The 23134-nt window shown below is 42.3% G+C and overlaps 1 protein-coding gene across 1 annotated transcript in view; it reads right to left on the bottom strand.

The window, feature by feature from the left end:
- Positions 1 to 23134, bottom strand: part of UVSSA (UV stimulated scaffold protein A) — a 90251-nt gene that overhangs the window by 31144 nt on the left and 35973 nt on the right. Inside the window, exons 8-10 of the mRNA XM_056554822.1 lie at positions 16266 to 16362; positions 3742 to 3907; positions 1678 to 1803 (exon numbers count right to left, since the gene is read on the bottom strand). Of these exons, the coding sequence (XP_056410797.1) occupies positions 1678 to 1803; positions 3742 to 3907; positions 16266 to 16362 (389 nt within the window). The remainder of the gene's footprint in view (positions 1 to 1677; positions 1804 to 3741; positions 3908 to 16265; positions 16363 to 23134) is intronic.

The raw sequence follows: 23134 nt of genomic DNA, 5'->3' as shown, positions 1-23134 counted from the left end.
AAGGTTCGTGTAAAGTGAAGGCCGAGGTGCAAAAGTGCCCTGAGAGTGGTGACCTCAGGGTGCCAGAACTCACTTGGGAGTGACATGACTGATGACATGCAGCACACACTTTATCTCTCACTCTTCTGAGAACTCCCCTCGTGTTCCGGCCTTCTGGCTGTTGATCTGTAGAGGAATTTATCTAGATCCGGCCGGATGTCCGGGCAGTATCCACTTATTTATTTTATATGTTTTTTTTTGTCACTGTGCTCACGTTTGTGTTCTTTTTATGTACAATAATATTTGGTCAGGGTGCGGTAGAGCTTCTGGGTATCCCTCCCCCTAGACCGGCAGAGGTGTGTGTGTGGCCATCAGGTCCCTCACCTTCCTGCCACGCCCCGTGGCATTCCTGCTTCGGCAGGAATGCCGAACCAGTTTTACTGGTTCCTCTGTGGCAACTTGGTTAACGCCTAGTTGTTCGCCAGGAACACTTTTCGGTCCCTGAGTAGCTTCGGTAAAAGTGGACATCGTACCTGGGACCTTGCAGGTGCCTTTTGGCCCGCACCTCGGCTCTTCAATAAAAATGAATAAATCTGCCGCTGGTTACAGTTCTTAAGGTGCCACGGCCCATGCTGCCTGATCTTAAACTGGCAGCCGGCACTGCGGTCACTTTAAATCAGTAAGCAGGGTTGCCTGCTGAACCTTCTCACGAGCGGCATCCCTGACGTAGTGCCCGAGGAGCCACAGGCCAGGTGTGTGACGAAGTGGCACAAAGGGGTGATGAAGGCAGGTGATGAAGTGGCACAGGGAGTGATGAAGAGACATAAAGAAAAAGCACAGGGGGGTGATGAAGGGGAGGGATGAAGTGGCATGGAGGGTGATGAAGAGGGGTAAAGAAAAAGCACTGAGGGTGATGAAGGGCAGAGATGAAATGGCACAGGCGATGATAAGGTGGGGGATGACACGGCACAGGGGGCAAATGACACGACACAGGGGGCCGATGACACGACACAGGGGGTAGCAGTCACATTTATAATGCTGATATTGATACATAAGATAATATATATGTAGTCTACTATTATGGCACTATGGAGCTCCCTTATTATTTGTCCCTCTCCCAGGACCACATATATGTGATATGTGCAATTGAGGGTACGGTGAGGAGTGCATCACAAAATAGTGTCTACAAAGTGTATCACCAACATGAAAAGTTTGGAAAACTCTCCCCTAAGGTGCTCACATACATTCAAAAGATGTCGGTGGCTAAACGTTCTTCTTCCTCGACATGATGTGTTGGGGGAGAATCGGCACGTCCCCGTACACATAAGATAGTCAGCCAGTGTCCCAGGAATTAGCAAGTTTGGCTGACTTTGTGCTGACATGTGTGGTCACCTTATGCCACCAGCTTGAGTATCTCCACACTGTCAGCTTCCTGGTCATTGGTGAGAAGCTAAAGCCATCATAGTTCTATGACCGTAGACTTCCAGATGGTTCCTGGCCTGACATTCCCCTCTCTGTAAACCAGACCATCCTTTTGTTCCCTTAATCTCAACTCTGTGGCCGGACCATGACCTCTACTTAAACAAGCTAACAAGTAAGAAAAACAGCCCCCAGAAATTAATACTAATAGGACTGGGATAGCCGACGTCCTCCGCCCCGCAAATCCCCACTTGTAAGAAAGACAAACAGTTTACGGACTTGAGTATTTTGCCAGCTGTGGGCTGATCCTCCCCCCAGTAGTGCAGATCTAGTCCGAACGGGATGACAGGTGCTCTCGATAGCTCTTCCTCCCGCTTTACGCTTTTACTGCTGGGTTCGCCTGAGCTGAGATGGGAAAGAGAAGACAAAAAAATAAACAAAAACAAAAAACAACATTACATTTACAAGCTTGAATTAAATTATTGTGTTTAATGGTGGTCGCAGACATGGGCACCATCAGGACACTACAGGTAGCACTGCTGTAAATCTCCGCTGTGGGCTGCCACCCACCCAAATTCCACCAATGGGAGCTATGATCTAGTATCTAAGGTTAACATGACCAAGCCAAACACGCATGTAAGGAAACCCTACAATAGATTTATATAATAAGGTACAAGACTAATGTTGACTGACATAACCCCTTGACTTATGGAGCCCAAGTGTTTTTAATGGTAGCCTAACAAAAGTCTAAAAGGTAGGAAATCCCGGCACTCACGTAATGCTTCAATCACCTTAGTGTTTATTCATAAGGCATCTATACAGGTAATATTGCGACACGCACGCGTGTCGCAATATTACCTGTAAAGATGCCTTATGAATAAACACTAAGGTGATTGAAGCATTAAGTGAGTGCCGGGATTTCCTACCTTGTGATTTGTCCGCGAGCACCACTAAGGGACAAGTGCCGGCTTTTACTATTTTCCTGCCTAACAAAAGTCTGACCATACGTTTGCACAGAGATTCATAAATCTGGACATGTGACTTAACAATGTAAGGCTGCATTTAAATCTCAACTGTATGGAATCTAGATATACCTGTATATTTTGACTTCTATTGGCAAATCAAATGCAACACATGAACCCGTTTTGGGGCAATTTTCTAACAGGTGGAAAATAGTGGCTGACCATAATTTTTTGTCTCGATTCAACAAGAGATTTAAATTGTGTCTAATTATTATTATTTTTTTTTTTACACCTCTGTCTATGAGAAGTGATTCAGTCACTTTATTCTTTCATCTGTTTACCTGTACACAATTAAATAAACACACACACATATATATATATATATATATATATATACACACACACACAGTGAACCCCCTACCTACGATGGCCCGACATGTAATTTCAACATACGATGGCCTCTCAGAGGCCATCGAATGTTGAAGGCAGCATCAACATACGGTGCTTTTGTATGTCGGGGGGTCATCGCATAAACGGCTATCCGGCAGCGCAGACTACTTCAGCTCCTGCCGAATAGCCGTTTAATGTGCCCTGTGTGGTCCGGTGAGTGTTACTCACCTGTCCCAACGTTCCGGACAGTCCTCTTCGGGCTCCGCTGCATGGTTGTCGCTCTCCTTCGTTGTCATCAGGTCGCCGTGCACGCCATCCCGTCATCCAATTGGAGCGGCGTGCGTAGTGACGTGATGACGGCAATGGAGAGCGACGATCCAGGGCAGCAGTGACGGTCCGGAGCGGCGAGGACAAGCGAGTATAACTTTCAATATTATGATTGCATGGATACCTCAACATACAATGGATTCAAGTAACGATGGTTCATTTGGAACGAATTACCATCGTATGTTGAGGGACCACTATGGATATAAATATATATTTTTTTTTACATATGTGCAGTAGCTTCAGAATTGTCAAGAGAGACTGAGAAACATAAAAATGCATTCTAAGTAAAAAAAAAAACATAAACACACAAGATAATACTACCAATACTACCACATTGACACATTCCATTAGATTTTTTTAGCATACGATATTGGGCCATCCTTTTCAGTGATTTCAGGAGGGGTGTTAGGAGTAGTAAGTAAATATAATCTGAGTTAGTTTAGAATATATGGTTTGATGACAGGTACTCTTTAAGCCTTATACAGTTCCCTTTGAAATCAAAGGAGAATCAGTTGAGGAATAGGAAGATGGAAGTCTATGAAGATATGTTCTGTCTTATTGGTTTATTTTTATATTCTGGTGTTCGGCCCCCAACAGTTGGCATTGTGGTGTTCCCATCAGATGGAGTAGGTACTAGGTCCTACAACTGGTAGTGACTAAATACCTGGAGGCTGAGGAGGTACAGGCCGACATCTTGTCCTTCATGGCCTTTAGTGTGGCAGCAGCACAGGTTGGATCAGATTCTTCATCGTTCCTCCTTTGTTTGCGGGGTTGGATATCCGTCCTTTTCTTGTTTGATGGAGGTGTTGATTTCGGGGCAGTATCCAAACCTGCAACAATAAGAGTGGTCAGTGCTCCACTAACATTGCAATGAACAATCCAAGCTACGCCAACCAGGGGATCGGAGCACAACAAAGCTCATAGGCCAGCAAGGGAAGTAGTAGTAGGGGGTGTCAGGGTAAAGTAACCAGTGTCCGTCAGGTGTTTATGAATTTAATATATGCGGTAGTCAAGTATTAATCTGTCATAAACAGACATAGATCACATATCATAATCGGAAAACAGCGTCGGGAAAAAAGCAGGCAATGCCCCCACCCAAAAAAAAAAAAAAAATTAGCAAGTTTCACTGACTTCTGTGGAGACTTAACACTAAGAAAAAGCTGACATCAGAGTGTAGATGAATGGGAAAACACTGCTGCTTTTCTCCCCATAACACTGCCATACCAGTTCATGCCATTGCTGCTCAGCTCCACTGAAGTGAATGGAACCATGATGCAATACCATGCACAACCTTTGTACAGATGTGGCACTGTTTTAGGAAGAAAGTTGTCACTTTTTTTTTTAGTAGCTTGGGCCACCCATTTTGTAATTTCCCAATAAAGGGAGGAGAGGTATCCCAGCTTGAAAAAAAATAAAATAAAATAAATAAAACACCCAACAAAAACAAAAACACCTTTGCTCTTTTAGCTAAAAAGCATTATGGTACCAAATGTGGAAATAAAGGTAGTTGTGCCCTTTGGACAATCCCTTTCTGTTAGAAGATTTTTCTAACCAGAATTCTTTGCAGATCAGCTGTGATTGTTGGTGGAACCCGATGATAAGAGCTCAATTCCTCAACAGCACCCCCACAGGACAAATAAAGCATTGCACTCTGTTAGTTAATATCAATAGGCTGTACATATATAACAAACAAACAAAGTGCCATGTCCTCCAGAAGAGGAGAGGTGCTTTGGAGCCGCCATCTGTTCTTGGTAGCAGAGGAGTGCGCTGAATAATAGGGAACCCCCTCTATCAAATCAATATTCTCTAATAGAGTATATGAAAAGGTGTATTCTGACCCTAAATTCTAAGGAACACTTTATGCAAAATGAGTATATGGGGTTATACCCAGTGCAAAACACAAAAAGGACTCCTATGCCATGCACTGCCTTTTTATGCCAAGTTGTCCATAACACGATGCATCAAATTTTTGTGTTTTTTATCAGTCCCCATAGAAAATAATGGAAATCTACTATTGTCATGCACCAGTGGCAGTTTCTATGGGACTGTAATTGTCCTTAGTTCAGTATTTACACAAAAATGTTGGGTGCATCAGTCCATAGACACCCCCGTGTGGTAGCAAACCCATTTGGTGTGCGAAGGCACAATAATACTATTACTGTAAGGGGAGGAAGGTAATTTGCAGTGTAAAAGGGAATAAACTCCTTTTTTTTTTAGTTCATTTTAAATATAATCCAACATCCTAACAAGAGTCCAGGCGCCAAATCTGCAGCAATCTCTAATGAACAAATCTCTGGTACGATCCCATAAAGAAGCGCATTAATATGTTTGAGTGTAATCGTAACACGGTAAGAGAATATTTTGTTTCCCCCCTTCTCTTAATGCCTTAAATGACCAAATGGCACCTATTTGCTGGGAGGAATAAAGAGTACTGTGTTCAGGAAAATCAATCGATAGTGGGAAATAGAGAGGCAGGGCTCCCGGCTCGGAGATAGGCCTCGGAATGCTGACATTATTGATTTTCGCCAGTTCAGCTGGTCTGGTAATTAAAATGTAAATTTGAGAAAGAGATTATGTCCTGACAGAAATGGTGGGATTAGAGGGGGTGATAAAAGCCCCTGCGTGAAAATTCACTTGCCGGAGATAAAAGCAGAGTCTATGTACCGGGCTTAACAGCTGTGTGGGCTTACTAAGGAAAACCAAAATAGGACTGCGCTGAGCTGCCCTGCCTTTATACGGAGAGTCCGGGAGATGTACGACACGTGAACCTGTCCTACAAATGTATGAAAAAGACTTTTCTGCATTCAGGTTTTCCTAAATCCAGAAGGGTTGTGATCACACATGAATTCAAAATAGATTGCGCATATATATATATATATATATATATATATATATATATACACACACACACATATATATACATTGATCCCTCAACTTACAATGGCCTCAACATACAATGGTCTTTTCTGGACCATTGTAACTTGAAACCAGACTCAACATACAATGTACAGACAGTCCAGATCTGTGAAACGTGTCAATGGCTGGAAGAACCGACCAATCAGAATGGGCATTTACTGGTAAAACCCCTGTATTACTGAAGCGTATGCACTGACTGATGTCTGGTAGCGCCCCCTACAGTACAGGGAGGTATTACATGTTCTGTGCACTTTACCTGTACCAGGGTTATCTGCTCCTTTGGACATCAGGTAAGGGTGGCTCCATGTAACTTTTTTAGGACATTGTATGTACTGTACAGGATCCCGAAGAAGATCCTGTCCTCTACATAGACCAGTGTTTCCCAAGCCGGGTGCCCCCAGCTGTTGCAAAACTACAACTCCCAGCATGCCCGGACAGCCTTTGGCTGTCCGGGCATGCTGGGAGTTGTAGTTTTGCAACAGCTGGAGGCACCCTGGTTGGGAAACACTGAAATAGACAGTGATTTACAGCTCCCAGCAGATCTTTCTTACTTTTATATATAAGAAATTGCTTTATCTGTATTAGTTATCTACTTATTTTTCTTTAATTCTCACTTTTTTCCTATTTTTGGATGATATTTTGGTGCCTTCAGAACCAATTACCAGGTTTCCATAGAGTTCTGGTCTCAACATACAATGGTTTCAACATACAATGGTCGTCCCAGAACCAATTAATATTGTAACTTGAGGGACCACTGTATTGCATTGAATTTTCCTTGATCACACTTGATTTCAATAGACTGCATACATAATAAATTCAGAATTTCTTTGATTGTAATCAAATCTCATTCAATAGATCATACATATTGCATCCAGATTTTCCTTGATTCAGATGGGTTGGGATTGATCGCACATGATTTTCATAAATTGCATGCATATTACCTTAAGATTTTCCCTGATTCAGAAGGTTTGCGATCGCAAGTGATTTCAATAGATTGCATACATATTGCATCCAGATATTTTCCTAATTTAAAAGGGCAGCAATTGCACACTATTAGATTGCATACATATTGCATTCACATTTTTCTGATTCAGAAGGGTTTGCCATCGCAAGTGATTTCAATAGATTGCATACATACTGCATTTAGAAGAGTTGCGATCGCACATGATTTTTATTAGATTGCATACATATTGCATTTAGAAGAGTTGCAATCGCACATGATTTTATTAGATTGCGTATATTGCATTTAGAAGAGTTGCGATCGCACATGATTTTATTAGATTGCATACATATTACATTTAGAAGAGTTGCGATCGCACATGATTTTATTAGATTGCGTACATATTGCATTTAGAAGAGTTGCGATCGCACATGATTTTATTAGATTGCATACATATTGCATTTAGAAGAGTTGCGATCGCACGTGATTTTATTAGATTGCATACATATTGCATTTAGAAGAGTTGCGATCTCACACGATTTTATTAGATTGCATACATACTGCATTTAGAAGAGTTGCGATCGCACATGATTTTATTAGATTGCGTATATACTGCATTTAGAAGAGTTGCGATCGCACATGATTTTATTAGATTGCGTACATATTGCATTTAGAAGAGTTGCAATCGCACATGATTTTATTACATTGTTTAGCGCCGGAGTACCCCTATAAGTTTTTTCTTGATTTTAATAGATTGCAAAAATATTGCATGCAGATTTTACCTGATTCAGAAGGGTTGCGATCGCAAGTGATTTCAACAGATTGAATACAAATTGCACCCGGATTTTGATAGATTGCATATATATATATATTGCATTCTTACCACACAGATTTTCCTTGACTAAAAAGGGTTGCAATCACAAGATTTTATTAGATTGCCTATTTATTGCATTCAGATTTGAATAGATTGCATTCAAGGTGTAACCAGATTTTCCTTGAATGCAATCTATTCAAATCTGGTATTGCAAATTATTTCACTAGATTGCATACATATTGTATCCAGACTTTAATAGATTGCATATATTTTATCTCGATTTTCCTTAATTCAGAAGGGTTGCGATCACGTGTGATTTCTATAGATTGATATTCGATAGATTTTATTAGATAATATATATATTAAATCCAGATATTAATAAATTGCATAGACATTGGCCTGATCTACTATGAGTGTTGGGTTTGTATTAGTGAGGAATGTTTCAGACTTGCATGATTAGATTCTATTTACTATGGGGATTTACAGCTTTTTCTTGGTAGGAATTTTCAGCTAATTTTTCCAAAGGATTTTCTCTTGATTTATTTTGGTGCATTGCGCCACAAAATGTGGTGCAATGTGCCAAACTGTGGCACACAACCAAAAAAAAACTCATGGCCATTGTATTTAAATTTTTCCTTGATTCATATGGGTTGCGATCACACGTGATTTCAATAGACTGTATAGACTTTGTGATAGCCAGGGGGGAAAAAATCCAACTTTGTTAAATTTTTACTTTGGGGTCACATGTGAAGCAATCCTATAAAGGAAAGGTCAACTTCTGTAATCGCTTATTTTTACAATGCCTTTAAAATAATAAAGTCACTTTGCAAATGGTCTCAACTAAATCTAGTTTTTGTCTATACAGATCTGTTTATCACTACAGTAACAATGCTGTGCAGCATGATGCAGCATCCATACTGCTTTACATTTGCCCTCAATTCTTTCGACATCAATTTGGTTAAGAGGCAAAAATAAGGTGACAGACGAAAGAGAATAAAGGCAGGATCAGACTACACAAGGCTTGTTTGTAGTCTGTTACCATGGAGACATGTAAATCTATATAGCAGATGCAGTAGCTGGGCATTTGCTTGAGACAACAGCAATCTAGTTATAAGGAACCACTTATGACTTTTAGGACTCATGGGATTATAGTCGTGCTTGGACTGGAAGGAACCTTTAAGTGAACATTTTTCACTTCATGTTTCCACGCTGCAAAGTCAAGTAAATTACAAGTGCACTTGGCTTCCGAGTTAAGCCCCCTACCGGGACCCCGATAAGGTAGTGGTGTAAGGCAGGCATACTGTTATTCACACCAGGGCAGCGATAAGGCAAGGACAGGTAAAGCACGTTGCAGTTGCGATGCTTCTTCATGTAGTGCACAGATAAAGAAACATACAATGTGCTCTTTGCGTCCCCCTCTATGTCACTCCCTGGTTATCAGGCCTGCTGGCAGACAGATTGAAGCGAGCAAAGCGCTGTTGATGCTATCACATCATTGTCAAACATAGTCCATACATTCAGCCTGTACTGCCGACAGCATCAACTGTGCTCAGTGTAGACCTGAGGCATTTACCCTCCGCAATACGAAAACAGAAAGGTCGATACGTAGTCCAGACTGGAGAGTAAATATTAGGGCCCAAATACCAACAATAAAATATAATCCTAAAGACAATTTATCACTTCTTAAAGGGTGTGCCCTCTTCTTATAGACACACGTTATTTGGGAAAAAATATTTTTTACATATAATAGCTGTTGCCTTGCTGCCATTTTAGAAGTTCAGTTTCCTCTGTTTGTGGTCACCAAAGGTGGTAAGGAAACCGAAAGCAGCCAGAGTGGGGGAGTTACGCAATGGAAGTTGCCCAAACAGTGTAGCCCCGCAAGCTACATAGTGTAACTCCAGGAGTATTAAAGTCAATGGGAGTTATGGAAACTGTTGCTTCTGGCTTCCTGACCACCTCCAGTGGCTGCAAATAGGCCCTAGGGGACAGGAAACAAATTAAAAGATGGGAATACCTATAAAACTTTAAAGGTGGATTGCTCTTCTACCCACTCTGTGCCTATGAAAACTGGATGGCTCCATATACTTACTTTGTAAGTCCAGGTCTCTTGTTACTGATCTTTTAAATGACTGGCACCATTTAAATGGTCACTGTCAGATCCAAAACTTGTGATATGTTGTAAAGAATGTATAACCAATAGGTTTTGCAATTGCTTTCATTATAAAATTTTCAGTATTTCATACTAAAAAATCCAGTCAAACAACTACCCCCCCCCTTGCCTGCTTTGACACATACTAGTCCTGCCGTGTCCATGCGTCATCAGCTATGTCATGGACACACTTCCTTGATTGACAGCTGTGAGTGCAGCTTGTGTCCCGCTACTGTCAGTGAGGACAAGCTGGGAGTTGTAGTTTTGCTAATGCTAGGGGAAATGTGAGCAGAGAGCATAGTGAGGGAGGGGGCGGAGACCTGCACAGTGAGGCCACGCCCCCTCCCTTTGAGAGGAATTCAGACTAGTGAGCAAAATTAAAAGTGTAATAAAAAATAAAGGTGCTAGACACAAAAATTAGATGTACACGGTCAGGATTAGGTACTGAGTGATAAATAAATAAATAAAAAATTGTTGGATCCGACAGGTACACTTTAAGTAAGCAATGTAGCAAACAACTTTGTTAGAAGAGAATATTCTGTCCCTACACTATGCTATTAAATTCCCATTTACAGTAATATTTTCCAGCACAAATAAAATTACAGTCACTAGCTGCCACTTGGAATCCTTGACCACTGTACTGAAACACCATCTTCCATGCCGAGTCTAAACACTTCTCCCACAGTTCACTACAGAAGAGTATCAATTGTACAAATAATGAACTGAAAGGGAGGTCCAGAGAGACATGAGGTTATACTGACCCAACCAATACAGGGCTGAATATGACAAACCATTTCCAAAATAATGAAATATAGTCTTAAATGGTCTCACCTATCTCCAGAAGGTCCCAACTATGACTAACAGAGAAAACAACCCTGCATAAACTGTAAAATTCACTTAAAGGGGTACTCTGCTGCTCAGCATTTGGAACAAACTGTTCCGAACGCTGGAGCCGGCAGCTTGTGACGTCACGCCCCCTCAATGCAAGTCTATGGGAAGGGGCGTGACGGCTGTCACGCCCCTTCCCATAGACTTGCATTGAGGGGGGGTGACGTCACGAGCTCCCGGCGTCGATCCGGTGTTCGGAACAGTTTGTTCCAAACGCTGAGCAGCAGAGTACCCCTTTAACACTAAAGTACTGCTCTGAAGTTCCTAGTGCTAAAGTGGATCAGGCAACCATTATCTATACTATATGGATGTAACTACAGGTAAAAGTCTTGAGGTCAGAGTTTCTACATCTTGAGACTGACCCACAAAAGCCTTAGGACCCTACTACAGATTATTGATCATTGAACTGATCCCATTTATTTGAATGCGACAGTTCATATTTATTCAGCGCCTTTTTGGATGCCCCCACAAGGGAAGGATATGGAAACGCGTCTTGCAGCCTATACCTGATCACCAGATTTAGGTTAACCCAGCCTTCTGCTCCATAACTTAGATGCTGCCAGGCCCATTATGGGTTGTCATCTTTGGACATTACGGTTATGATGTCTTTTTCATGACCAATATTATCTTCTCCACCTCCCCCTATTGCAATAGGCGGAGGAGGATGAGAGGCCACCGGCCAACAATTTGCACCACTTATTTCTGGTGGAAACAAAATGCCAATTGTTTGATCCTTGACAGACAATGAGGAACATCTGATTGTCATTGGATCCCATTGAAACCAGCCAGACTATATATATCTGAATACTGATTGAGTGCTTACCTCGAAAGAGGAGCTATCATGGTTGGCTTCTGCGAAGTCCATTCCTAGTGATGAATTTATGAGTCTATTAGGTCCCAGACTGTGTAAACAACATTTTTAATCAGTGCCCGGGAAAACTAGTGTCTACAAAATGCAATTACTTGTTTGTTTTAATCATGTTTTATTCCCCTTTAATTACATAGAGGAAATAATCACTTCCCCGGTCCCTCATTGTATCTAAAGGCATAAAGGCGGCTCGTGAAAAGAGACAGCCTGATGGATGGGACGTTTCACTCTACTCCCACAGCCATCTGTATTCTACCTCCTCTTTGCATTTGTCCTATAAGTTTTTATTAGCTTTTTATTCATTTATTTATTTATCTTGTACAGATTACCCAGAAGCCTTAGCGAGGTCATGTGATTCAACAATAAATCCCGGAAAAGCTTGAACGTCAAGAAAACCTTAATTTGTTCTTTCAATGGTTCCACAATGCTAATGGAAAAACTGAGTATGGGCGCTATTACACAGCCCAAAATTGCCCCGGTGTAATTGGCCCAGTGATGAGTGGACAAATGAGCAAACACTTGTTTTTCGGCCACACATTGTCCTATGTAACGAGGGATGTGCGGCCGACAATGATGGAAGTAAAAGGCCACATGGGCTCGAATGATGGTCCTAAAACAAGCACCAATCTACTAGACATATCTACCAGACCAGTGGTCTCCAAACTGTAGACCATTGGCAGTTGCAACACTACAACTCCCAGTATGCCCGAACAGCCAACGGCTGTCATGACATGCTGGGAGTCGTAGTTTTGCAACTGCCGGAGGTCCACACTTTGAAGAACTAGAAACTAGATAGAGAAAGCATAGACAACCTTCGGCACTGCAGATGTTTTGGACTACATCTCACATGATGCTCTTATAGCCAAAATGCTGCCAAAGCATCATAGGAGATGTGGCCCAAAATATCTACAGTGCCAAAGGTTGCCTGTACTAGACCATACTTCCCTTAAACTGTTACAGTCATAAATGTTGTCCAGACATATCAAAAGTTTACATTGCAACGGACCTCATTCCGGACACTAGCTTCCATCGAGAGTTATAACCCGGTGAAGTGTGTGGCAGAATGCTCCGCTCCTTTGCTGTCAATCAAACCTGACCTGAGTCGGACAGGCCGACACCAGTCAAGACTGACACCCGGTGGGATCTAAACTTTTTGACATGTCAAAAGTTTTTACAAATGACAGTCAAGCTGTGACAAGAAGATATCTCTCCCGATCCGCCAAACACACATGTACTATGGGCTTGGCTGTGTGCGTCTGTGTTTTCAATGGGAGAGAAGAGAAAGACACTGCCAGAAAGTTATAGCAGCGTCTGCTTATCTCCTAGAGATGAAATCTTACGGTGACCACAGTTTTTTTTTTAATAACGGTCGGCAGACAGTTTTCTCTGCTGGATTATCGCTTTAAGAATATAAGGGATGGGTGGCGAAAATCAAACATGCCCATTACTTCTTTCCACTGACATCCTATGGTGGTGGAATCAGGAGGTCACCCCACACCCTAGAAAATTGTCCGGCTGACCATAGTATAAGGGTATGTTCACATTGAGGAATTCCACACAGTGACCATTAGCATCAGTGTGAATGGGTCTTCCGCGGTCCCGTTCACACGGAGAATGTTCAGCGGCGGACAATTCCGCCACTGAAATTGTTCCGCTCAAAGAAGGATCATGTTCATTCTTTGCGCGGAAATCCGCAAGCACTGCATAGTCGTCAATGGTGAGGGCGCAGTGCAGTGCGGTCCTACTACTGAAGTATTTTCGGCGGCGTCTGCCAGACGGAATCTCCGCTCGCAGAATTCTGCGAGTGGAGATTACGCAGTGGGAACATACGCTAAGGTGTTATGGGCACTTTAACCTTCACTTCTCTGACATCTGCACACAGGTGTAGCCACTAAAGGAAATCCTGTAAAAAAGTTTACAAATTTTGCAACTAAATGCAAAACATGTGGTGGTAGTACTCTATTGGGTGACAGAACTCATCCATTAGTGCCTTGTATTGTACTATACTGTTTTTAGCTGCGACAGTAGACTTAAAAGGGGTACTCCGGTGCTCAGCGTTTGGAACATTCTGAACTATTCTGAACACTGGAGCAGGGAGCCAGTGACGTCATAGCCCAGCCCCCTCATTACATCACGCCCCACCTCCTCAATGCAAATCTATGGGAGGGGGTGTCACACCCCCTCTCACAGACTTGCATTGAGGGGGTAGGCGTGACGTCATGAGGGGGCGGGGCTATGACGTCACAAGCTCCCGGCGCCGGCTCCAGCATTCGGAACAGTTTGTTCCAAACGCTGAGCAGCGGACTACCCCTTTAAATTTATTTTAACTCAATTACAACAACTAAATTATTCAGAAGTCAATATGACTGCAAAACCTTTATGTGAAAAATACCGGCATAATTATAAGCTTAAAAAAAAATTGTTTGGGAAGAGGACCGACAATATTGTCCACGGCTGTTTGTTTTCGACATTTCCTAATATGAAGCATCTCCAAAGCTAGACCTCTACCTAGATAAAATGGACACATTGATCTGGATGTCCCAGCAGTGATTCTTTACATCCAGCATGTTTCCTCTATGATACAGTAACATTTGCACCTACAGCTCAGTACATGAGAAAATGGCTAAATATATTGTCACACTCTAATATTGTGGCGCACAAAGATCACAACCTTCTCTGACTGTCCGTTATCTCGGGATCAAGTTAATCCACTCCTGCGATGTAATCTCTGGGCCGCAGGTAAAAGGTCAGCGATGTCAAATACTGGGAGAGGCTTATGACCTTGTAAAAAACCAGAAGGTGAACATGTGAAATCAATTTATTTTCGTGGCCGCACTGGAGTTACTTTTAGATCAGACCGCAGCAATAGAATAAGCAGGACGTGCAACATTAGGTTTTGTTTTTTATTGAAAAAGGCTACTTCATGACACCCACTACCTTGAGGAGAAAAAAAAAACGCACACAAGATGAGGCCAATGACAAGTATTATGATGTAAGAAGAAAGGAACCCCTAACCGGCTAGAAGGCTTTTAAAGGGCATAAGTTGCTGATCACGGAGGTCTGACCACTGCCCCCCGATTACCGGAGTGGGATCTGGTGCTCAGTGAGGAGGGCCTGCTGCAGTCGGCACATGCTCCATTCATTCCTATGGGAGCGCCGAAAAGACCCGAGTACAGCTCTCGGGAATCATCAATGATCCCATAGAAATGAATGGAGCGTGTGCCGTCTACCGGTAGACGACATGCACTCCTTACTGAGAGCGCCGGGGTCCCATCCCAGTGATCGCGTGGGGCCCCAGCAGTCGGACCCCTCCGTAATCAGCTACTTATCTAATATGTAAATATTTGCCGGAGTACTTCTTTAATATTACAGGATAGAATGTATTTAGTGTCAGAGAATGGTGAGGCCTCCATTACAAGGCACATTTTCTATCTATATTATCATGGGCTTTAAGGTTAGGTTATTTGTTCCCTACATCAGCAGTAAAGGTAATATGAAGCTTTTCAATATACCGTATGTTAGTATTATGGGCCTAGGGTTTCCCTAAAATGTTCAGAAACTCCTTATTGAGCAAAAATCAAATACTGGACCTGCAGGTGTGAGAGGGGGCAGCGGGGGGGGGGGGGGGGGGGGAGGTTGGGGGTCCTGACCGCTGGAACTCTCTGCGAGAAGAAGTCCAGATCTCTCTGTGGTTAATGTGCACTACTCCCAGCTATATCCACGATCTGTGGAGGGCACAGCACTGAGACCCCAACCAATCAAAACTGTCAAACATGTAAAACATTCTCGATCAGTACGATCCCATAAGGATGTGCCATACACACAATGTATGAGATATGTAATTACATAGGACATAGCTGCTGGCTATGCTCCCCTACCATTGATAACTGCAGCCTTTATCATCACAAACAGGACATACGTCCGTCCAGTTCAGCTTATACATAGCCTGCTAACTAACGTCTTGCGCCTTTTCAGCTTCCATTTTCCTACGCAAAGCATTAACATACCAGGACAGCCTCTATTTACTCTGGAGTTTAACATATTCTTAAAGCTTGAGATATTTTAAATATCTCATTACAGGTATGCCGGGGGTCCTCGCAAAATATGGCTAATGTGCATGTCTTTATACAGGCGAGATCTGCAGCGGAGGCTCGGTTATAGAGGCCCTCTACAGAGTGTAATTGTATAGCGCGAGGAGGTGTCAGATGGCTCTGTGTAATGGGATTTAATTAAACAGATTTACTGTAATTCGAGAGCTCCCGGGAAGCCGCTTACAGGAGCGGCGTGTGAAGCTGTATATTTTTCTTCCGCGCCAAATAAATATCCTTTTATAAATATTCCTTTGTAGTCCACATAACAGCGGCAGGCTTTAAACTACAAGGCTACATGACGGAATGAAATAAACCCCGCAGTCTCCGAGGCTACTTCCCCTACAAAGTATTTGTTTGTCTGCAGCCAATCGCCGCTTCCCTATCTCTGTAATGACTTCCTCGCGGCAGTCGGAGAGATTACCCACAACAATGATCTCTTTATTACTTCATAATGGCTGTTTATTTGCTTTACTGCTGCAGTAACATGCCGGGATGGAGCTGTTCACAGCTGGCCAAACTCACCGTACTCCGAGCGAAGGTGGTCCGGAATGCGAGGCTCGTAACCTTCTTTCTCTGGGACCTCTTCGAAATCGTCATCCTCTTCATCACTGTCTGCCGCCTGAGGAAATAATTAAAGGCCTATTAGGATAATTTGGCCTATATTTTTTCTTTTATTTGTCCAGTCACTCCCCCCCCCCCAATGATACTGCAGTGACGTACTCAGAGGCAATGGGCACAATGTATGAACTGGTTCCTGTTGTATGAATTTTAGGAATAGTGGGCAGGTAGTAAGTAACCATGGGGCACCCTATCTAAATAAAAGATTGGGCCTCACCCCACCATGACCACCATCAGCAGCAGGCAACATAGCTAATCGGAAAAGAATATGAGAATTACGGTCTTCACCATAGCGACCTTAGACAGATTTGTTTTTGAGCTCAATAGGTGTGTGAACATTAGATTGTAGTGATCTACCCCTTGTGGACCCTGTGAGCAGTGACCTACTACTTGATGTACCTATAGTACAGCCTCTGGCCACCTTGAGCTTACATAATATTATGGAGAGTACCCACTCTGGGCAAGAACGTATTACCACATTTACGTATAGTAAAATCAAGCATTCATATGCCTATAACTGTGGCCTGTGTGGAAGGATCTATCTATAATTGCTGTATATAGTGTTTCCTTTATTGTTTATTATTTGTAGTGGTATGTTGACTGCTCGTCCGAGCCCTGATGAACCCTAAACTATATGTTGGGGTGAAACGCGTAGGTTATTAGTAGTAAGAGTATATACATATTATGTTATTCTACTGTATATTTCTTATGTATGTTTAACTTTTTATATGTATATCGCTTGTAACCCTATTCCCTGTCCACGCGTATTGTAGTGAGGGCAAGTGGCTAAACCAGGTAGGGTTGGTCAGGTCAGGTTACTCACCTATATCCCACACCTCTCCCCTGGATTTGTGTTCATTATTTAGTGTTATTTATGATTTGACACTTTTTGAGCACTTTTTTGTGAGGCATTGTCTTCCTTTTATTGTAATCTTTAATAAAAGTAAACATTTTAGCCTAGTGTGTATATATTTGTGGACTCATTGGTAGATTCCAGTTGATTTACTACTTTGCTAATTATCTCCAAGGGCGTGTATATTATTGGTTGAAGGACCATATATTTTCTCTTCCTGACTTTTTGTTGTCAGTCTTTATTGTAGTGTCGATCAGCCAGGCAGGTAGACGCCTGAACAAGCGGGGAGCAAGAGACAGAGCTCTCAGGTGCGAGGGGCGTACCACCGGATGACGATTAGTTTCCCGTCATTACAGACGCTTCTTCCGGTCAGCAGTACTGCTGACCGGAAGAAGTGTCTGTAATGACGCTAAACTAGTCATCCTCCAGCGTACCGCTCTCCGCACCTGAGAGCGCTGTCTCTTGCTCCCCGCTTGTTCAGGCGTCTACCTGCCTGGCTGATCGACACTACAATAAAGACCGTTTTTTGGCAACCAAGTATTCATTAGTATGTTTAAAATTGTCATCTTCTGACCCCTATAACTTTACTTTTCCACATACGGGGCTGTATGAGGGCTCATTTTCTGTGCTGTGGTCTGTAGTTTTTATCGGAACCATTTTTGTTTTGTTGGGACTTTTTGATCGCTTTTAATACATTTTTTAGGGTATACAAAATGACCAAAAATACGCAATTTTTGGACTTTGGTATTTTTTTTTTTCTTCACATATACGCCATTGACCGTGCAGTTTAATTCACTTTTTTTTTTTTTTTTTTAACTTTTTTTTAGTAAAGAATTTTTCTTTAAAGGGGTACTACCGTGCTGACAACTTATCCCCGAGATCGCAGGGGTCCCCAGCGCGATCAGGCAACTTATCCCCTATCCTTTAGATAGGGGCTAAGTTGTCAGCACGGTAGTACCCCTTTAAAACAGATATTTGACAATAAAGAAAATATAAGTACATAAGTTTAATTAACTTTATATTTTTGTAGTTTGGACATTTACCACACATTGATTTCTGTTTACTTTTTTTATTTTATTTTTTTAAATAAACTTTTATTAGGGAAGGGGTTAATTCACATTTAACTTTTTCTTTTTACACCATCTTATAGTCCCCATAATGGACTACCGTATATCATGCAATCCTTGGATTGCATACACTGTTCAATGCTATGCTATAGCATATCATTGATCAGTGTTATCTGTGCTCAATTGCTTCAGGCTGTTGAGGCTGCCTGGAGCATTAAGGAAGAGATTGGGCAGCGAGGAGCCATGTAAGGACCCTCCCGCCGCCCTCTCAGCTGATTAGGATACCGCGGTTTCGTCACAGCGGTCCTGATCAGCTTCGGGAATACATATTTTTTATTTGAGACGCCGCAATCAACTTTGATTGCGGTATTTAATGGGTTAATACCGGGTATCACCGTGATTGGTGATTTCCGGCATTAGACAGAATCCCGGCAGTTGATAGCCGCCAGAACCACCCCGCTATGACGCAGGGTGAGCTCAACAGCCCGCTTCATAGCGCACATGTATGCCCTGCATCCTTAAGGTGTTTAAGGGGTACTACAGTGAAAACTATTTTTTCATATCAACTGGCTCCCAAAAGTTAAACAGATTTGTAAATTACTTCTATTAAAAAATCTTAATCCTTCCAGTACTCATCAGCTGCTGTATGCTATAGAGAAAATAGTGTTGTTCTTTTCTGTCTGACCACAGTGCTCTCTGCTGACACCTCTGTCTATGTCAGGAACTGTCCAGAGTAGGAGTAAATCCCCATAGCAAACCTATCCTGCTCTGGTCAGTTCCTGATATGGACAGAGGTGTCAGCAGAGAGCAGTGTGGTCAGACAGAAAAGAACAACTCAACTTCCTGATAAGTACTGGAAGGATTAAGATTTTTATATAGAAGTAATTTACAAATCTGTTTAACTTTCTGGCACCAGTTGATTTGAAAAAAGTTTTTTTTTCACCAGAGTACCCCTTTAAATGTGTTAGGCACCGGATGTATCATGCCACACCAGTGTTATTTCCATACAAAATCTATTGCCAAATGTTTGCAATAAACCATTGTTTTACAATAAATGGAGGATCATTTGTCCACTAAATCCTGTAATAGTATCCCAGTGGCCTATCTCACAGACTTCTAAGACTTTTCTGTCATGGTTGTCTCATTTTCATAATATTTAACTAAAGTTTGAACAGTTTCTCTCCTTTTTTTCCCTTCTAGTAATAGACCTTTTAACCCATTCGATTAAAGATAACCATAAACCTTTAATAGCTGTCAGAAATCAGAATACACATGCACAACTGGCTAGACATTTTTCAATGGGGAGAAAGGAATAGGCCACTGCCAGACATCTTTGGCAGCGTCTTATCTCTAGGAATAACAAAAGGATTGGGTGTGGATGGTTTAAGAAGATGTTGGGGGACAATTGGAGCCTCCATCACATAAGATAGTTGGCTTGTACCAAAGTCAGTAGTTTTAGCCAACTTTTCTCTAATGTGTATGGTGAACTTTAAACCTTGTGTCAGCCTGTGCACTGGCCGCTTAGCCAATCAGCAGCCTTAGTGGTGTCCCGCCTTTGCCACTGATTGGCCGGGTGGACAGTGCACATGCCTACCCACTACACAGCAAGCAATGTGCAATGAGACTGAACTCAAAAGAATGATTGTAGGAGCGGGAAAGATAAGGTGTACCGTAAGTTATTTCCATCTCGGCGGAGCACATCACATAAGTAAAACACAACTCAGAATGCACCTTTAAGCACATAAACCTTCTTTATTCTAAGACACACTTTATCACACTTTATGAAGGTGAAGAAACATAGTGGGGAAGAAAACTGGACAAAGCATAAAACATTCCTACGTCTGGATGTTTGATCCATATAATCCATGTATTAAATCGGCAAGTACTTTTTAGGTTCTGTACACATTTGATCCTCCTGTTTGAGGCATAGAGGACTTCTTGATGTATAACCCCCGATAGAAGCCTCTGATGTACGCCATCGTATATACATTAGTCATACAATGGAATACCTGTTTTTTGTGAGATTGAAAGACATGGGGGAGGAATTAAGAGAGACAGAGGAAAAACTAGAGAGGAAGGGAGGACATGCAGGAATCTGGAGAGGTGAGGAGAGAATTGGAAGAGATCAGGTTGATATCCCAAGAAGACAGGTGGAAATTGGAAGAGGTGAAGTGGAATTCAGGAAAGGTGAGGTGGAAATCGGGAGAGGTAAGATGGGGAGAGGTGAGGTAGAAATGGAAGAAGAGAGGTGGCATTCAGGAAAGGTGAGGTGGAAATCGGGAGAGGTAACGAAAAAAAATCGGGAGAATCGAGGTAGAAATGAGAGAAGTGAGGTGGACATTGGGAGAGGTAAGGGTACAATTGGGAGAGGTGAGGAAGAAATGGGAGACGTGAGGTGGAAATCAGGAAAGATGAGGGTAAAATTGGGACTGGTAAGATCGGAAGAGGTGAGGTAGAAAGGGAAGAGGTGAGCTGGAAATCAGGAGAGGAGGAAACTGGGAGAGATGAGGTAGAAATGGCAATCGGGAGAGGTAAGGGTAAAATCGGGAGAGGAAAGGGTAAAATCAGGAAAGGTAAGGGTAAAATCGGGAGGGGAAAGGGTAAAATCGGGAAAGGTAAGGGTAAAATCGGGAAAGGTAAGGGTAAAATCGGGAGAGGTAAGGGTAAAATCGGGAGAGGTAAGGGTAAAATCGGGAAAGGTAAGGGTAAAATCGGGAGAGGTAAGGGTAAAATCGGGAGAGGTAAGGGTAAAATCGGGAGAGGTAAGGGTAAAATCGGGAGGGGAAAGGGTAAAATCGGGAGAGGTAAGGGTAAAATTGGGAGAGGTAAGGTAGAAATGGAAGAGGCGAGTTGGAACTGGGAAGATGTGAGGAGGAACTCGGGAGAGGTAAGAGAAATGTAGACAAATTGGAAGATAGTTGTCAGCTGAACAAGCATTTGGCTGATATCTAATATGTATGGCCATCTTTTATCCTAAAAACATGGTACACTTCTGTTGATACATGTCTGTTGATAAAATACCCTTCTTTTAACCATGATTGTGATATGGAGAAAAGGGCCTGTCAAGTGGGGCAAATCTGTGTACTCATAACAAGAACATACTTTCCCCTTAGTCCTCTATCCTCCCATTATAATACCCGTGGTCTCCAATAACCCCGTACTCTGGAAAGACATAATCAGATGCAAATTAATTTTGTTTAGGTACAATGCATGAGCGCTGCATTTAGACACTATGGGTCCCATCCATCACAGGAAACTGTAATTTTTGTTATCAGTCTAACACTAATCAAAAGGGAAACCCTGCCACTATCGCTGACCTGTGAAACGTCCCAATTATACTCCTGGAAATGACAGGAGCACTTAACTTCCTCACTGAGTAAATGACGACCATCCATCAACTCCGAATAACAATGAGCTGCGGAGCTGAAAATTATTTTTTGTATAGAATCTCCCCGGGAATTTATGAAAGGTGAAAAGCAACCCAAGGTTTTAGGGGGCATTACAGCTTTCACTGACAGCGGCGCATATCAAACACTAAACACAATTTATGGCTTTTAATTTCCAAAAAAGGTAGATGTGAGTTTGCCTCTACAATGCATAACGTATAGTGCCAGGCTTTTAAATATGGGGGTCATTATTATGCTTATTGTATGCACTTTTGTATTTCATGCAGGGTTTCTAATATACATAAGTAGCTCCTTGGCGCTGACCTCTGCTAAACAGATACATCTGTGGCTGCTGCGCACCTTACTACCGTATAGGGGGAAACTCATTCTTTACAGGTACAGGCCAAGCATGAAAAGGAACCATAACAATCACATTGCTTGTTTCCCCCCTTTGAACAGTTTTTATTAAAGGGTCTTCTGGGTTACATGGAGCCGCAGAGATCAGCTGCAATCTATGACAAAACCTAGCAACTAGAGATGAGCGAACTTACAGTAAATTCGATTCGTCACGAACTTCTCGGCTCGGCGGTTGCTGACTTTTCCTGCATAAATTAGTTCAGCTTTCCGGTGCTCCGGTGGGCTGGAAAAGGTGGATACAGTCCTAGGAAAGAGTCTCCTAGGACTGTATCCAACTTTTCCAGCCCACGGGAGCACCTGAAAGCTGAACTAATTTATGCAGGAAAATTCATCAACTGCCGAGCCGAGAAGTTTGTGACGAATCGAATTTACTGTAAGTTCGCTCATCTCTACCAGCAACAGGTGTTAAAGGGGTTATCCAGGAAAAAAACTTTTTTTTATATATCAACTGGCTCCAGAAAGTTAAACAGATTTGTAAATTACTTTGATTAAAAAATCTAATCCTTTCAGTACTTATGAGCTTCTGAAGTGAAGGTTGTTCTTTTCTGTCTAAGTGCTCTCTGATGACACGTGTCTCGGGAAACGCCCCGTTTAGAAGCAAATCCCCATAGCAAACCTCTTCTAAACGGGGCGGTTCCCGAGACACGTGTCATCAGAGAGCACTTAGACAGAAAAGAACAACCTTAACTTCAGAAGCTCATAATTACTGAAAGGATGAAGATGGTTTAATAGAAGTATTTTACAAATCTGTTTAACTTTCTGGAGCCAGTTGATTATTATTATGAGTTTTTATCTTGTCCTGTGGATAGGGGATAAGATGTCTAGTATCGGAGTACCCCTTTAAAGGGATTTTTTGGGACTCACTGATGGCCTAGCCTCACTATAGGCCATCAATATCTAGATCAGTGGGCATCTGACACCAAGTACCCCCCAAAGATCAGCTGTGTGTGCAGTATCTAAACAGTTTTTCGTAAAATTTAGATACTGCAGCCCTGGCAAAACAGCTGACGGCAGGGTATCAGTGCCCTACAGAGCAGATATTGATGACCT

Source organism: Hyla sarda, chromosome 1 (genome assembly GCF_029499605.1).
Source record: "Hyla sarda isolate aHylSar1 chromosome 1, aHylSar1.hap1, whole genome shotgun sequence".
NCBI lineage: Eukaryota > Metazoa > Chordata > Amphibia > Anura > Hylidae > Hyla > Hyla sarda.
Note: the sequence above shows the minus strand (reverse complement) of the source record. Positions and strands in the feature narration are given on the sequence as shown.